Source organism: Loxodonta africana, chromosome 14, assembly GCF_030014295.1.
Source record: "Loxodonta africana isolate mLoxAfr1 chromosome 14, mLoxAfr1.hap2, whole genome shotgun sequence".
In the NCBI taxonomy this organism is placed as follows: domain Eukaryota; kingdom Metazoa; phylum Chordata; class Mammalia; order Proboscidea; family Elephantidae; genus Loxodonta; species Loxodonta africana.
Genome location: NC_087355.1, coordinates 12203711 through 12222892, shown reverse-complemented (window position 1 = coordinate 12222892; position 19182 = coordinate 12203711). Strand labels below are relative to the sequence as shown.

General features: G+C 37.6%; 1 protein-coding gene across 1 annotated transcript in view; it reads right to left on the bottom strand.

Annotated features, from left to right (window-relative positions):
* Nucleotides 1–19182, bottom strand: part of NKAIN3 (sodium/potassium transporting ATPase interacting 3) — a 403169-nt gene that overhangs the window by 354934 nt on the left and 29053 nt on the right. Inside the window, exon 4 of the mRNA XM_064268301.1 lies at nucleotides 16848–16928. Coding sequence (XP_064124371.1) covers nucleotides 16848–16928 — 81 coding nt within the window. The remainder of the gene's footprint in view (nucleotides 1–16847; nucleotides 16929–19182) is intronic.

The following is a 19182-nucleotide window of genomic DNA, read 5'->3' as shown; positions in this document are numbered from 1 at the left end:
ATGAACCTTGAAAAAGACAAATTATTTCATTGACCCTGTCTAGCTGCTCAGGTGAAATATTCCACTGAAGATTTTCACAAGAGAAGTGGAGCTTCATGAGCAGTGGTATCAATTTAGATCAAAAGAGGAAGATAGCATGCTATTTCTGCCATTTTAACAAATGGTTAAATTTCATAAAAAATTAAAATACTGGCAAATCAAATCACTATGAGAAACATGTAGTTGTTGAAACATAATGGAGAAAAACAAATGGAGGTAGGTTTTCCTTTTATGTGGAAGACAATAAAATATAATGGGAAAAGAGCATAACCTTGGGAATCATCAAGACCTGACATCTCAATTTACTGTTTGTGTGCCTTGAGCAAGTTAGCCTCTCCTAGCTGGCATTCCTCATCTATAAAGTAAAGATCATAACGACTATCTCAGAGGTAAAGGGAAAATGAGAACAATCAAGGGAAAGCCCGAATACAGAGTAGAACATCAGTAAGGGTTAGTCCAAGCCCCCACCCCTGCCTGTAAGTTTTTAGAAGACTCTGATCAAAGCTCATGATGAACATAAGCTAAATCTCCACAGAAATCCTTCATATTACTTTTTGTGTCTAAATTATGCTCTTGAACAGTCAGGCATATTCTGAATTCTATGAAAATGTGACACATTGAAAACTCTCTAGGATCAGTAATGTGTAGGTTCCCCACGCATCTTTCAGGAAAAGTCAGTTGGAAGAAATGGTAGCCTGAAGGTTCTGTAACTTGGAGTAATCAAAAAGAGGCCATTTAAATGGCAGCCTAATTGCTTTAGAGTTAAAAAAAAAAAAAGTACAACTTGAATTCTTAACGTAACTTATTTTTCTGTATCTTTAAATGTATCAAATGAGATGAGGTCTTATATTTGCATTCTGAATGAATTCCTAGGGAGGAAAAATGATTTCAAGTCTTGTGACTTCCAAAGAAGCAGCAATAATTTATTAATTGTGCCCTGGGTGATCTTAAAGTGTGGCATGAAAAACAGCCTTGGAGATTTCCAAAGATGCCTGAAGTATTCCTTAGGCGGAGCAGTAGAGACACCAGTAGAATCTGGCTGCAGACATATTTCAAAACAGCTATTAACATGTTGAAGGAAAGGATTTAATTAATAGTGTTACAGCTGTGAAGTTAATATGCAGATCTGAGGTCTTATATCACAAAGGACTATTATTTATTTTTTTAAACAAGTCACTCAGTCCTACAATTTTTTCCTTTCACAGCTCTTGCATAGTAATTAATAAATATAGGCCCCAAAGGTTTTCGAGATGAGGCTTGTGATGTCTGCTAATTTCTTCAATAATAATAAAAATGATGATGCTGGCGGCAATAATGAGAGTCATCACTTGCTGAAACTTCACAGTATGGCAAGATCCCTTTCTTGGCTCTTTATATGCATTATCTTATTTAATTCTCTCAATACCTAATGAAATTAATGCTTTGGTTTTCCTCATTTTGCAGAAAAGGAAACCGGGGCTGCTTTTTTTTCTGTTCCAAAGTGCAGACACTTTCAGTTGTCTGTTCAGTTATTCCCCACATCATCGTACATCTGTATTCCTTAAAAACAGTACATACACTTCCTCAAAGTGCTGGGCAGGCCAGGACCCTCAAATCACAGTGACAAACACAGGACGCAGAGCTGGCTGGCAGAGGAGATAAAAGAAAAGGCAAATCTGGGGATTATGAGGAAGAATTCCCGTAACAGGCCAGATGTTTGTTCCTGCCGATGAGAATGTGCTCTATTAGTTAAGAGAATGGTTATGCACGCTCCGTGATGATCACTACCCTGATTTCTCCTACTGAAATGATCTTGTCCCTAAATCATGGAATTTTGGACCCTATCTTACTCCATCAAAGAAGCAGATAGTTGATTCAGCTGGAATAGTCATACACTCCCTCTATCACACTCTGGTAACTTAAATCTTGAGCAGATGGACAGCAGTTGGATCTCTTTCCATCTAAGTAGTAGCTTTCTGAAAAGACTGATACTGCTTTTAGGCTTCCAGGACTTGACTGTTCCTCAGCTCAGTTCCTCAGGCTCCTTGATTCTCCAAGTCTCCAATATCCTTCCAATACAGTTCTTCTACAGAACTTAGGTGGAGACGGTTTCTGTTGCATGTAACCCAGGAATCCTGACATAGTCCTTGGTTACTAGTTTATAAGGAATCTGAGTTTTGAAGCAAAACATGATTTTTATTTGTGGCTTTGTTTTAATTTCCTATCAGCAACTGATACCGTTTTCTAAAATCTTTGTTCCTGAGTTCTCCAATATAGGTTTCTTTCAAACTCTCACAAATTCATTTAAAGGTTAAATATAATGCATCAAAAATAAAACTCCAATGGGTAAATATATATGTACGTATCTGTGTTTTTTTTTATGTATATATACATAAAAAACCAAACCCAGTGCTGTCGAGTGGATTCCGACTCATAGCGATCCTATAGGACAGAGTAGAACTGCCCCATAGAGTTTCCAAGGAGCACCTGGAGGATTCGAACTGCGGACCCTTTGGTTAGCAGCTGTAGCACTTAACCACTGTACCACTAGGGTTTCCGTATATATACATATACACATACATATTGTTAGGTGCTGTCAAGTTGACTCCAACTCATAGTGACCCTATGTGCAATAGAATGAAACACTGCCTGGTCCTGCATCACCCTCACAGTCATTGTTATGCTTGAATCCATTGTTGAAGCCACTGTGCCAATCCATCTTATTGAGGATCTTCCTTTTTTTCAATGACCCTCTACTTTATCAAGCATGATGTCCTTCTCCAGGGCACTGGTCCCTCCTGATTTTATATAGATAGACAGACAGATAGATATAGACAGACAGACAGATAGATATAGGTGATATAGTTTGAATATAATATGTATATATTTATATAATATATATTGATTGAACATATGCGTGAGCACATATGTATAGCATCAGGTCTGCAACAGTAATGCTTTAAGTATATTAGTTTTGTGTATGTTTTTATTTGGAGTCTCTGGGTGGCACAAAAGGCTAAATAATCTCCTACTGGCTGTAAGGTTGACGGTTCAAACCACCTGGAGGCACCTTGGGAGACGTGCCTGTCTGTATGATTCTCAGGGGTTACAACCTTGAAAATCATGTAGAGAAGTTTTTTTTTCATTATGAAATTCTCATAAATTAAGGGAAAGAGATTAACCTATGGAAATGACATTGTGCATTCTCTTATATTCATAATAATTCAAAACTTTCTGGAAAGAGCCTTTGATAGGTTCATAATAGGAAAAGAGTAAAAAAATATGCCCACAGGATGTAATATTAAGCAAATATTTAAAATATTAATGAAGAATTTAGTAACTATCTGGAAATATCTCTCATTAAACCCAGTATAAAGCGTCGCTATGCAAGTTTACTCTACAGGATAATCTCCATTACATCTATGAAAAAAGAAAAGTATACAGATACAAAATGTATAGAGTAAGCAAGCTTGCCAAAATATTAATGGCAGTTTTCACTGGGTGAATGAAGGGAAAGTGAAGTTTCTTCATGTCTTCCTAGTTTCTGTATTTATTAACTTTTATATGTTTGAGGTTTTTACACTTATAATGAGATAAAGAATTCTTACATTGGCACACACACAAAAAAAGTGAGAGAAAAGAAAAGGAAGAAATAAAAAAACCTGAAAGAAAATCTCAAACCATTGTCCCATTTAAGAAGAACATACTACCCCAAATATCAGTAAAAACTACCACTTTAAAATTTCCTCAAATGTAATACAGAAGGAAAAAGTATTCATGAAACATAATCAGGCCATAATATATCTTGGTTGCAAGACATTATGTAATATAAAGGGGTCAATTTTCAACAGACATAACAAACCTGAATGTGTATGCAACTAACGACAGAGCAAATGTTGATCAAGTTTCAAGCAGAAATTGACAAATCCACTATTATAATTGGAGACTTCAACACCACTCTATCAGTAACTGACAGATCCTTTGGACAGAAATAAGCAAGGTTACAGTTGAAATGAGCAGTGCCATTAATCAGCTGAATCTTACTGACATTATGGAATACTTCATCCAACAACAGCAGAACCAACATTCATCTCAAGATCACATGTAACACTCATCAAGATATACTACATCCTGGTCCATAAAACATATTTTGACAATTTGAAAATAGAAATCGTACAAAGTATGCTGTTGATGGCAATGACATTAAAACAGAAACCATTAACACAATGATCGCTAGAAAATTCCAAGATGTTTAGAGATTAAACAGCTTCTAAGGACATATGTGCCAAAGAAGAACCCCAAAGAAGTCTCAAAAGAAACATTTTGGATAAAATGAAAATGAAAATACAACTTATCAAAATTTGTGGAATGCAATAAAAGCAGTACTTAGAGGAAAATTTGCAGCATTGAATTTACATATTAGAAAAGAAGAAAAATCTGAAATAAATAAACTCAGCTTTCCTATTAAGAAATTAAAAAACAAAGAGCAAATTAAATCCAAAGTAAGCAGAAGAAAAGAAATAATAAAAACTAGAGCAGTAATCAATAAAACTGAAAATAGAAAATGTCAACAAAAAGCTGTTTTTTTGACCTCTCTTACAGGGATCACAATAGAGGGTCCCGGACAGAGTGAGAGAAAAATGTAGAACAAAATTCAAATTCACGCACACACAAAAAGACCAGACTTACTGGTCTAACAGAGACTAGAGGAACCCAAAGATTATGGCCCCCAGACGCCCTGCTGGCTCAGAACTGAAGCCATTCCCAAAGTCCATCTTTCGGCCAAAGATTGGCAGGCCTATAAACCAAAGAATAACACATGTATGATTGTTAAGCTTATTTGTGAACTTGGCCAGGCCATGATTCTCAGTGGTTTGGTAGTTATGATGTAGTTTGGCAGTTCTATGATGATGTGATTACTTCCATGATGAGATTTGATATAATGTGATCACCTCTACGATGGGATCTGCTATGAGTAGCCAAGCAGTTGAAAGGGAGTTTTCTTGGGGATATGGACTGCATCAAATATATAAGCGGACTTTCTGGCAAGATTCCTGGGCTTTTGCTTGCTCTGGATCCTGCCTGCAGCTGGCTCCTGTTCATCTGACCTCAGTTCTTGGGACTTGAGGTAGCAGCTTACCTGTGGTTTTGCCTGCCAATCTTAGAATTTGTTGACCTTCACAGCCTGTGAATAAGAACCCTGCTCTCTGACTTAGCGATTTTGGGTTTGCCAGCCGCTGCGGATACATGAATTAGGAGAAGCCTCTATCCTGACCCACAGACTTGGGACAGTCCAGCCTCTACAGCCATGTGAGCCATTTCCTTAATATAAATCTCTCTCTTTATATATATATATATATAAACACACACATATATATACACACAATTTGTTGGTTTTGCGTCTCTAGAGAACCCAGCCTAAGACATTTGGTACTAACAGCGGTTCTGGAGAAGCAAAATTGTATGGATGAGTTTTCTAAAGTGGTTCTCAAATCTGGTTAGTCTTAAAGACATTGTCAGTAGTAAAGAGAGCACTGCTAATCCATGATGTGAGGTGGCAATGCAAATATGCAAAACATCGCCCCCAATAGATCAGGTATTGGTAAAAGGTGAGGCTCTGGGTGATCACATGTGTGAAACCTTTCTACGATTTTGTCATAATGAGAAGTATATGTAAGCTGGTTGGTTGTTCCTACTTTTGCTAGACAAACTGGTGAAAGTCATGGTGTCCCTAGGAGTGAAATACATATGAAATCTACTAAATATTTATTTGATCTGTATAAGAGGGTGAATTCTAGGTTGAGTGAATAGCAGTCTAACTGGAATCGCCAGAATAGACAGCCATGGCCCCTCAATCAGTTCCCAGGCTTGAGCAAGTTTAAAGACCCACAACCCCTTGAATGAAGGGAAGGCCAGGTCCCCTTGAGGAAGGACTCCATTACACTGCCAAAAACTTATACTGTTAACCTTTCACTCAGCCTTCCCAAAGGGAACTACAGCCTTCTTTGAGAGTGACTATTCACTGGGGAAAAGAAAATAATCAGACTTTTCGGGGATTACTGGATACTGGCTCTGAACTGACATGAATTCCAGGAGATGCAAAATGTCACCGTGGCCCACCAGTCAGAGTAGGGGTATACAGAGATCAGGTTATTAATGGAGCTTTTGCTCATGTCAGTCTCACAGTAGGTCCAGTGGGTCCCTGAACCCATCCTATGGTGTTTTCCCTAGTTCCAGAATGCCTAATTGGAATATATATACTTAGCAACTGGAAGAACCCCCATATTGGATCCCTGACAAATGGAGTAAGGATTATTATGGTAGAAAAAGCCAAGTGGGTGCCATTATAACTGCCCCTACCTAGGAAAATAGTAAACCCAAAGCAATACTGCATTCCTAGAGGGATTGTAGAGAAAACTGCCACCATCAAGGACTTGAAGGATGCAAGGGTGGTGATTCCCACCATATCCCCATTCAACTCACTATTTGGCCTGTGCAAAAAACAGATGGACCTTGGAGATTGGCAGTGGATTTTCAAAAACTTAACCAGGTGGTGACTCCAATTGCAACTGCTATTCCAGATGTGGCTTCATTGCTTGAACAAATTAATACATCTCCTGGTACCTGGTATGTAGCTACTGATCTTGTAATGTCTTTTTCCCCACACCTGTTTCAGAGGAACACCAGAAGCAGTTGGCCTTCAGCTGGCAAGGCCAGCAATATACCTTCAGTTGCCTACCTCAGAGCTACGTCAACTCTCCAGCCCTATGTCATAATTTAGCCTACAGAAAACTTGATCATCTTTCCCTTCCACAGGATGTCACACTGGTCCATTACGTTGATGACATTATGCTGATTGGACCCAGTAAGGAAGAAGTGTCAATGACTCTGGACTTACTGGTACATTTGTGCGTTAGAGGGTGGGAAACTAATCCCACAAATATTCAGTTGCCTTCCATCTTAGTGAAATTTCAAGGGGTTCAGTGGTGTGGGGCATATCAAGATATTCTTTCTAAAGTGAATGATAAGTTATTGCATCTGGCCCCTCCCACAACTAAAAAGGAGGCACAATGCCAAGTGGACGTCTTTGGATTTTGAAGGCAACATACTCCTCATTTGGGTGTGCTACTCTGGCCTATTTATCATGTGACTCTAAGCCGTTAGTTTTGAGTGGGGCCTAGAACAAGAGAAGGCTCTGCTACAGGTTCAGTCCACTGTGCAAGCCACTCTGCCACTTGGACCATATGATTCAGCTGATCCAATGGTGATCTAAGCATCAGTGGCAGAAAGAGATGCTATTTGGAGTCTTTGGGAGACCCTACTGATGAATCACAGGGCAGACCCTTAGGATTTTGGAGCAAAGCACTGCCATGCTCTGCAGATATCTACCTTCCTTTTAAGAAACAGCTTTTTGTCTTGTTACTGGGCCTTAGCAGAGGCTGAATGCTTAACCATGGGACACTAAGTCACCATGCAGCCTGTGGTGCCCGTCATTAACTGGGCGTTGTCTGACCCACAAAGCCATAAAGTTGGACGTGCACAGCAGCACTCTATCATTAAATGGAGGTGGGATATATGAGATCAGACCTGACCAAGACCTGAAGGCACAAGCAATTTGCATGAGGAAGTGGTCTCCACTCCTGTCACTTTACTTTCCATCTCCCAGTCTGTACCTATGGCCTTATGGGGAGTTCCTTATGACCAATAGACTGAAGAAAACTTGTGCTTGGTTTACAGATGATTCTGTGGGATATGCAGGTACCACTCAAAAGTGGACAGTGGCAGCACTACAGCCCCTTTCTGGGACCTCATACAACCAAGAAAATAGAGGCAACAGCATGTATCCTTTGGACTGGGGGTCCCTGTGCTGAGAAGCTCCTAGTCCAGGGAAAGATTGATGACAAGAACCTTCCTCCAGAGCCTACAGAGAAAGTCTTCCCCTGGAGCTGATGCCTTAAATTTGTGCTTTTAGCCTACTAGACTGTGAAAGAAACTTCTGTTTGTTGACGCCATCCACTTGTGGTATTTCTGTTATAGCAGCACTAGATAACTAAGACAACACGTGAGGAACGTGCTTCTTAGCTCAATCAAGTATAAAAGACCAAATGGGCAACACCTGCCCAAAGTCAAAGATGAGAATGTGGGAAGGGACAGGAAAACTGAACAAATGAATACAGAGAGCCCAGCGTGGAAAGGGAAAGAAGGAGAGTGCTGACACATTGTGAGGATTGCAACCAGTGCCACAAAACAATTTGCATGTAAATTTTTGAATGCAAAACTAATTTGTGCTGTAAAGTTTTAACTAAAATATAATTTTAAAAAATGAAGTGTTTACCAAAATAAATAAGAGAATGCACAAATTACTAATATAAGAAATCACAGAGAGGCCACCATTACTGATCCCACGAACACTGAAAGGATAATAAATACTGTACAGAACTCTATGTCCACAGGTTTGATAACATAGATGAAATAAACCAATTCCCTGAAAAACACAATCTGTGAAAACTCACACAAGGAGAAACAGATCATCTGAATAGACCTATATCTGTTAAACAATTGAAGCAATAATTAATACCTTCTTAACAGAAAGCACCAGGCCCACATGAGTTCATTGGTGAATTTTACTAAACATTTAAGGAACAAAAGATACCAACTCTCTACACTCCATTTTAGGAAACAGAAATAGAGAGAACACTTCCTAAGTCATTCGGTAAGGCCAGCATTACCCTAGTACCAAAATGAGGGAAAGCATTAGCAGAAAGGAAAATTACAGACTCATATCTCTTATGAACATAGGTACTAGGTTTCTAAGTGCTGCCATAACAGAAATATCACAAGTGGGAAGCTTTAACAAAGAGAATTTTATTTTTTCACAGTTTAGAAGGCTAGAAGTCCAATTTCAGGGTGCTGGCTCTAGGAGAAGGTGTTCTCTCTGTAGGCTCTGGGGAAAGGTCCTTGTCTCTTTTCAGCTTCCATTTCTAAGTTCCTTGGCAATCTTCATGTGGCATTTATCTTTCCCCGCTTTGTGCTTCTTTCTCTGTGGCTAATCTGTTCTTTTTAGATTTGAAGGTGATTGGCTTAAAACACTTCCTACAGAGATATAGTCTCATTAACATAACAAAGAATGTCCTATTCCTAAATGAGATTATATCCACAGGTATAGGGGTTTGAAATTTACAACACATATTTTTAGAGGACACCAAAATCCTTAACAAAATCTTAGCAAACCAAACAATGCATAAAAAGAATTATACACCGCAACGAAGTACAACTTATTCCAGGTATGCAAGTCTGATTCGACATTCAAAAAACAATTAACATAATCCATCTCATTAACAGGTTAAAGAAGAAAAATCATATTATATCAACAGATGTAGAAAAAGCATTTGAGAAATCCAATGTATATTCCCGATAAAAATGCTCAGCAAACTAGGAATAGAAAGGAGCTTCCTTAACTTGGTAAAGAACATCTGCAACACACCTGCAAATAAGATCATACTTAGTGGTTAGAAACTAGGTGCTTTTCCCCAAAAGTCACAAAAAAGATATGCATGTCTCCTCTCACCACTTCTATTCAACATTATACTGAAAATCCTAGATAATGCCATAGACAAGAAAAGGAAATAAGAGGCATACATACTGGAGAGGAAGAAATAAAACTGTCTTTATTCACAGATGATATGATTGTCCGTATAGAAAGTCCCAAAGAATCAACAAAAAATGAAACTAATAAGTAATTATAGCAAGGTGGCAGGATACGAGGTTAATACACGAAGTCAATTGCTTTCCTATATACCAACGGTGAAAAACTGGAATTCGAAATTAAAGATACAACACCATTTACATTAGCACCAATAAAAAAATGCTTAGATTATAAGTCTAACAAAATATGTACAAGATCTATATGAGGAAAACTACAGACCTCTGAGGAAAAAATGCAAAGAAGATTTAAATAGAGAGATATTCCATGTTCATGGACAGGAGACTTAAGACTGTTAAGATGTCAGTTCTTTCCGAGCTGATCTATAAATTCAATACAATCCCAGTCTAAATCTCAGCAAGATATTTTGTGGATATTGACAAACTGATTATAAAGTTGACATGGAAAGGGAAAGATCCAGAATAGCCAACATAAATACTGAAGAACAAAGTCAGAAAACTGACACTGCCTAACTTTAAGACTTTCTATAAAGCTCCAGTGATCAAAACAATATGGTATTGTTGAAAACATAAACAAATATATTAGTGGAAGAGATATATATAGAGAGAGCCCAGAAATATAGTCAACTGGTTTTTGACTCAAGAGCAAAGACAATTAAATGGAGAAAGGATAGCCTTTTCAACAAATGATGCTGGATCAATAGGACATCTACATGCAGATAAAGACCTTATATTTTTCACAACAATTAAATCAAAATGCATCATAGACCTAAGGGCAAGCCACATTTTCCTGTTCCAGAATCTATTTTAGACACTTACAATAGGCAAATGTATAGTGACCAAAGTTTATTAGTGATTACCAGGGACACGAGGGATGAAGTACTGAGCTTCATTTCAAAACCAAAAAAAAAAAAAAAAAAAGACCCCAAACCCATTGCCATTGAGTCGTTTTTGACTCATAGCAACCCTACAGGACAGAGTAGAAGTGCCCCATAAAATTTCCAAGGAGCGCCTGGTGGATTCAAACTGCCAAGCTTTTGGTTAGCAGCTATAGCTCTTAACCGCTATTGCTACCAGGGTTTCCCAGCTTCATGTTAAAAGGGTGACAGAAAAAACTGGAAATATTTACTGGCGATGGCTGCACAACATAGTGAACTTAATTAAAGTCTCTAAATCGTACATGTAAAAAAATGTTGAAATGACAAATATATATATATATATATTTACTACAGTAAAAAATGTTAAGAAAAAAAGACAAGCTACATATTAGGAGAAAATATTTGCAAAGCTCATATCTGATAACACACAAAGAGCTTTCAAAATTCAACAATAAAAAAACAAACTACTTAATTAAAAAATGGGCAAAGATCTGAATAGAAACCTCACTGAAGAGGACATACAGATAGGAAATAAGCATATAAGAAGGTGCTCAACATCGTATATCATTAAGGGATTGCAAACTAAAACAATAAAATATTAGTACATACCTGTTGCCTGAAAAAAAACCCAAAACTGTTGCCATCAATTTGATTCCTACTCATGGCGACCCTAGAGGACAGAGTGCGACTGCCCCATAGGGTTTCCAAGGAGCACTTGGTGGATTTGAACTGCTGACCTTTTGATTAGTAGCCATAGCTCTTAACCACTATGCCACCAGGGTTTCCAGACAGGCCTATTAGAATGGCTAAAATCCAGAGCGCTGATAATACCAAATGCTGACAAGGATGTGGCACAACAGGAAATCTCATTCATTGCTGGCAGAAATGTAAAATGGTACAGCCACTTTGGAAGACAGTTCGGCAGTTTCTTACAAAGCTAAACAGTCTTGCCATATGATCTAGCAATTGTGTTCGTAGGCTATTTATCCATATGAGTTAAAGATTTATGTCCATACGAAAACCCACACATGAATGTTTATAGCAGATTTATTCATAAGCATAAAAAACTGGAAGCAAACACGACATCCTTCAATAGGTGGCTTATCCATAATTAACCCATTCCAACTCATAGCAACTCTGTAAGACAGAGTAGAGCTGCTCCATGGGGTTTCTAAGGCTGTAAATGTTCACGGAAGCTGACTGCCACATCTTTCTTCCATGGAGTGGCTGGTGGGTTCAAACCCCTGACCTTTAGGTTAGCAGCCGAGTGCTTAACCACTGTGCCACAAGGGCTCCCTTCAATATGTGAATGGATAAATAAACTATGGTACATCCATACAATGGAGTATTATTCATTGATAAAAAGAAATGAGCTATCAAGCCATGAAAAGAGATGGAGAAAACTTAAATGCATATTGTTGAGAGAAAGTCAGAATGAAAGAGCTGCATATTGCATGACAACTACGCGACATTCTGGAAAAGGCAAAAGTATAGAGTCGTTAGAAGATAAGTGTTTGCCAGAGATTCAGGTGAGAGAGGAGAGGAATGAATAGGTGAAGCTGAGGGCATTTTTAGGGCAGTGAAACTATTTTGTAAGATATTGTAACTATGGATATAGGATATAATGCATTTGTCAAAACCCACAGGGCTATACAACACAAAGAACACAAAGAGTGAACCCTAATGTAATCTATGGCCTTTAGTTAATAATAATATATCAATACTGATTTATCAATTGTAACAAATGTACCACATTATTGCCAAATGTTAACGATAGGGGCAACTGTGTGCAAGAGAAGGGATATATGGAAACTGTACTTCTTGCACAGTTTTTCTATAATCCTAAAAATAAAGTTAATTAAAAAATTTAAAACATTATATTTTGGGGGAAAAAAACAAAGCATAGAAAGAGCGGCTTCTATTAATTTATCCAAGGGGGTAATTCAAAGAAATGTTTTCAGGAAATAGCAGAGGATGGAGAACTTACCAAAAGATACAGAAAGGAATTTCTTAAAAAAGAATTCAACATAGGAGGGTGGCAGAAGTGTTTGGGTTCCTCAAGGGTTCTTGCTCAGCTCTAATTTGCAGAATCATTTCCAAATCATAGCCACCCTGCTACAATAGAATAGAACAAACCAAGTATAGTATAACAGAACAAAATGTTTTTCAGTCTTGTTCCAACCTCACAATAATAAGTATGTTTGAGCCAACTGTTGCAGCCACTGTGTTGATTTATCTCTTTGAGGGCTTCCTTTTTCTTGCTGACTCCCTAACAAGCATGATGTTCTTCTCCAGGGGTGGGTCCCTCCTGATAACATGTCCAAAGTAAGCAAGACAAAGTATTGCCATTCTCGATTCTAAGGAGCATTCTAGCTGTACAGATTTATTCATTTTTCTGGCAGTCCATGGTATAGTCAATATTCTTCTCCAACTACGTAATTAAAATGCATCAATTCTTCAGTCTTCCATTTTCATTGTCCAGCTTTGGCATGCATATGAGGCAATTGAAAAGGCCACGGCTTGGTGACACCTTTGGAGTTGCATCTGTTTTTTGAAGAATCTCAATTGGTATTCTGTCAATTCCCAGAGTCTTGTCTTTTGCCAATGCCTTCAGTGTAGCTTGGACTTCTTCCTTCAGTACCATGGGATCTTGATCATATGCTACCTCCTGAAATGACTGAAGGTTGACTGAATTTTTTTTGGTAGAGTAACTCTGCACATTCCTTCCATCATCCTTTGATGTTTCCTGTGTCATTCAGTTTTTTGCCTCCAGAATCCTTCAGTGCTGCAGCTCGAGGTTTAATTTTTTTCTTCGATTTTTTCAGGTTGAGAAAAGCCAAGTATGTTCTTCTTTTTTGGTTTTCTAACTTCAGGTCTTTGCACATTTCATTATAATACTTTACTTCATCTTCTTAAGCTGCCCTTTGAAATATTCTGTTCAGCCCCTTTTACTTCATCACTTCTTCCATTTTCTTTAGCTATTCTACATTCAAGAGCAAGTTTCAGAGTCTCCTCTGACATCCGCTTTGGTCTTTTCTTTCTTTCCTGTCTTTTGTCCTTCATGTCATACCACAACTCTACTGGTCTTTGGTCTTTAGTGTATTCAGTGTGCCAAATCGATTTTTGAGATGGTCTGTAAATCAGGTGGGATATATTCGAGGTCTTACTTTGGTCTCATGGACTTGTTTTAATTTTCTTCAGCTTCAACTTGATCTTGCATATGAGCAATTGGTGGTCTGTTCTGTAATTGGCCCCTGTTCTGGCTGATGATATTGAACTTCTCCATCACCTCTTTCTAGTGATGTAATTGATTGGAGTCCCGTGGATGCCATCTTTTGAGGTCCATGTGTATAGTCATGGACTATGTTGTTGGCAAAAGGTATTTCTAATGACTAAGTCCTTGGTCTTGCAAAATTCTATCATGTGATCTCCAGCATCATTTCTATCACCAAGGGCATATTTTCCAACTCCCGATCCTTTTTCTTTGTTTCCAAACATCATCTTTCAAGCACCAGTAATTATCAATGCCTCTTGATTGCATGTTTGATCAATTTCAGGAGGTAAAAGTTGGTAAAAGTCTTCAATTTCTTCATCTTTAGCATTAGTGGTTGGTGAGTAATTTGAATAATAGTAGCCTTAACTGATTTTCCTTGTAGGCATATGGATATTATCCTATCACTAACAGCATTGTACTTGAGGATACATCTTGAAATGTTCTTTTTAACGATGAATGTGATGCCATTCCTCTTCAATTCGTTGTTCCTGGCATAGTAGATCACATGGTTGCCTGATTCAAAATGGCCAGTATCAGTGCATTTCTGCTCACCGATACCTAGAATATTGATCTTCAAACATTCCATTTCATTTTTCATGACTTCCAATTTTCCTAGATTCATAATTTGTACATTCCAGGTTCCAATTACTAGTGGATGTTTGTAGCTGTTTCTTCTCATCAGCAAATGAAGGTCCAGAAAGCTTTACTCCATCCACATCATTCAGGTTGACTCTACTTTGAGTAGGTAGCTCTTCCTCAGTTATATCTGGAGTGCCTTTCAATCTGAGGGGCTCATCTTCCAGCACCATATCAGACAATTATTATCAGAATAATTATTATCAGAAAATTAATCACTGGTCAATTTTTTTTTTTTGGAAGTATATCACCAGGTCTTTTCTCCTAGTCTGTCTTATTCTGAAGCCCCACTGAAACCTTTCAAACTGCTGATATTTGAAAACCAGGCAGTCCCTGGGTTACAAATGTCCAGCTTATGGACAACTCATACTTGCTCTTTACTGTTCTGTAAATTTGCCCACACTTTGAAACAACTGAACAACTTCCTACTCACAACAAATTCTTCATCGAAATCGTGCTCGCTTGTTGCACGTGCAGCTTTTAAATCACTGAAAAGGCTTAGAGCCTTTTCTTGCACTAAAGTACATGCGAGGTTAAATAAGAACTGTGTGTGCACCTGTTCCAACTTACCTACAAATTCAAGTAAAAGATACAGTAAGGAATGCACTTCATTTGTAACCTGGGTTGGCAGTTCAAACCCACCCAGTGGTGCAGCAGAAGAAAGACCTACCAATCTGCTTCTGCAAAGGTTACAGCCGAGAAAATCCTATGGAACAGTTCTACTCTGTTACATATGGGGTCACCATGAGTCAAAACTGATTGGATGGCAAGGTTTTTTTTTTGTTTGCTTGTTTCTCGTATTTTTATTATCATTTCATGGAGACTTACCATGGTGAAATGGTTTATTCAGGGCCCGTAATTGGTAAATATTAAAGTAAGACTTGAACTAAAGACTTATGCTTTGAAATTCTGTCTTTTTCCAACACACCATGCTGCCAAATCCACAGGGCACATTTCTTTTGGTCTAATTGGCAATTTATTCCAAATCAGCTTATATGGAAGAAAATAAAAGGTAATTTCCTCCCAGTGAAATAAAAACATGGTTTAAAATGACCATTGAAGCCATATGATACAAAATGGGTTGAAAAATGCTCTGCTTAACTTAAAACCCAAACCCTCACAGTTATTTTATTCATAGGATTTGGGTTTTCAAAGCTATTTTATAATTTGCGTGTTACAAAAGACAGCTGGTTACTCATTTAGGCACTTTTTTTCTTAGAAATGAGCGGTGAAATGCAATTAATAGCACAAACATTAAAAGTAAATGTTAATGTGTATGTATGGAACTTAGCATGGGAAATGTCATTTTTGGTTCTGAACGCATTTGCCAACATGAGAAAAGGATGACAAATTCTAATTATAAAGTTATTACAGTGAAGAACAAAAAGAAACCACCTCTGGAGGTTTTGGAGAAAATCCTGCAGGGATTTTTGCTTCTTGACTGAATCAAGACAGAACCTAACAATCCTAAAATCGCCCGTGCTAGTCAAGGTTATTTTCTAAGATCAAAGCCACAAATGCTTGTGGAAGATCATCACATTACTCAGAAAATTTGAGACTTTCCGTAAAACAATCGATTAAGTTAGAACAAATATAGTTAGTAATGAGTAATCTAAAAACAATAATAACAGCTTTCACCGTTGTTTTGTAATTATACCGTTATGTTTCTTCCCTACGGTGAAATTGTGCAGGTTTACAAGAAAAATGCTTAAGCAATACATTTAGAACCAAAACCGAAGCTGCACTTACATTCGGGTGGCAATCAAAAGATGTTTCTACAGGAGGCATAATGAAATCACGTGCTCTGCTGACATTTGTTCTAGTCTCATGCTGCATTCAGACATCTCTTCAGTCTGATCAGGAATTCAGAATAGGAATTGCCACACAAATGCACTTATGTGTGAGTAAACATACGTTCCACTTACATGTACAAGGATTTCATTCTTTGTCAACTTTTTTTTTCCGGAATTAATACTCATATAAAAATAGAAATTTGCCATTCATGTTTGTTACATTAACATTTTAGTCAATTCCTTCTCCTACTTAAAGTACGAGAACATTCAAAACTGTTTTTCACCTCACATTTGGGGCTGTGGTCACTTTGACACTATGCCTTTTAAAGATGAACATAAAAGTATGTTGGAAGCCAAGCTCCACTTCAGGATAACAAACTAAACATTAAGCCACTGCTTTGAAGTTCCATGATATTAACATTTTCGCAAGGTCAGTCTTTGCTGAATGGTACCCCAAATCTTTTTAGATTAGTAATTCCATTTGTAATATTACTTAGATCACTATGCTTACATATATAATAGTGTGCAGTCATAATAGTTATAAGTATGCTCTTTTAAGTTACTTTAAAAGCATGATAAACTCACCTTAGAGAGTCCACCTACTTCCAGATAAAAGCAGATAATGAACACATTCCAGATGACCCAGAGGGCAGTCCATACTGTATACTAGATAGAAAGAGGGGGAAAAAAAGAGAAGAAAAATGTGCAAATGAAAGATATGTATTCTAAATAAATCAATAGTAACATGCCAATAAGTATAAGTCTTCAGGGAAGAAACAGTTAGGGAGCTCTCAAAAAGAGTGCTCCATATAAGGTGCCTTAAGATCTCTAGAAATTAAAAATCCAATAGTTTCTACTGCTTTCAGTAGATGCCATTAAAGCCGGATTTATTTTTAAAGTGTTTTGCTGGCTTGCAGACACAAGTTAAATCCAAGTGCTGACTTGATTTCTGTTTTCTGAGGATTATATTTTTCAAGGAATGCCATTACAAAAATTTTCTGTGGCCTACCTATTTATCTACATGTCTATCATCTATCTATCTACCTACCTAAATTATAATATTAAACTACTAAACTTTTAAGAATGTTAGTCAAAAGCCTGTACTTCCATATCCCTGAATGTTTGAAAATGGATATGTGAAGTAAAATGAACAAACTTTGATTTATTGGCCCATTTTATTAAGAGTAGAGTGTGTGCCTCTAATAAAATCGTATAATAAAAATATAATATAAAATGTTTTTAAAAAGTGCAGAAATTAATAATTAGGATTAAGGTTTTCATAATGGGAAGATACTTTCCAATTGAATCCAAAGAACTCTAAGTGTATCTGCCTTACTGATTAATTGGTTTTATTAATGTGTTATGTATTAGGAAATGCCTTCCTCAAGAGCATTTCCAAGGAAAAAAGAGGAAACCCACTGCGTTTGAGTCAATTCCAACTCATAGAGACCCTAGAGACAGAGTAGAACTGCCTCATAGGGTTTCCAAGGCTGTAATCTTTATGGAAGCAGGCTGCCACATCTTTCTCCTGTGGAATGGCTAGTGGGTTCGAACTGCCATACCGAGCGCTTTAACCACTTTGTCACCAGGCCTCTTTGTTCAAGAGCATTAAAGAAAAAAAAAACAAAAACGTTGCCATTGAGTGACTCCTACTCATAGTGACCCTATAGGACCGAACAGAACTGCCCTATAGTGTTTCCAAGGCCGTAAATCTTTACAGAAGCAGACTGTCAGATCTTTCTCCTGCAGAGCAGTTGGTAGGTTCCACCGCCAACTTTTGGTTAACAATCAAGTGCTTAACCACTGTGCCACCGGACTTCTGCCTGTGAGCATAAGGTAGCACCAGATTGGAGCTCATGAAGAGACGGTCTTTGGGCTCACCTCATCCAGTTACTTCCTTATTGGATGAAGAATCTGAGGCCCAGAGAACTGAAGAAGAAAAGGGCTTGGGTGACTGAGGATGGTACTTGGGGAGCACAATTAATGCGTCAAACACAGTAGTTTGCCCATTCACTTTACTTTACCATAACATTATAAAATCATTAATTCTTAAATAGGCATACTAATTAAATTACTGATTTCTATCAGTGACTATAATTGTTACATGCTTTTAAAAATCATTTCCATAACTTGTCCTATATCAAATAATAAACTGCTGCCATCGAGTTGACTCTGACCCATGGTGAACCCGTGTATTACAGGGTAGAACTGCTCCATAGGTTTTTCTTTCGCCTTTCTTCTGTGGTGTCAATGAGTGTGTTCAAACTGCCAACCTTTAAGTTAGTAACCAAGAGCAAACCATTTGCACCCCCCAGGAAATAACAGAATTATGAATTTTACACACTATATTAAAAAAAATAGCTGGAGGATTCTTGGTGGCGCAATGGTTAAGAGCTATGGCTGCTAACAAAAAGGTGGGCATTTTGAATACACCAGCTGCTCCTTGGAAACAGTATGGGGCCATTCTACTCTGTCCTAGAGGGTCACTATGAGTCAGAATTGACTTGAAGGCATTGTGATAAAATAGGCAAATTCCTGTAACAAGCCTTATCAGAAGATATAAAAAAAAAATTTTTTTTATATTAACTATTCATAAATTAAATATAAATTTTATATCTTTTGTTATTTATAATTTTTTAAAGGCTTTCAAAGTAATCTCATGTACTTGTGTAATCTTATAATTAGTTACATTTGTTGTCACATCACAAATCTCTTTTTTAAAGGAATGATACAATAACAATAATAATTAGTTGTTGTTGTTGTTAAGTGCCATTGAGTTGGTTCCAACAGGTGGTGACCTTATGTACAACAGAACGAAACACTGCCTGGTCCTATGCCATCCTCACAATTGTTATTATGCTTGAGCCCATTGTTGCAGCCACTGTGCCAGTCCATCTCCTTGAGTGTCTTCCTCTTTTTC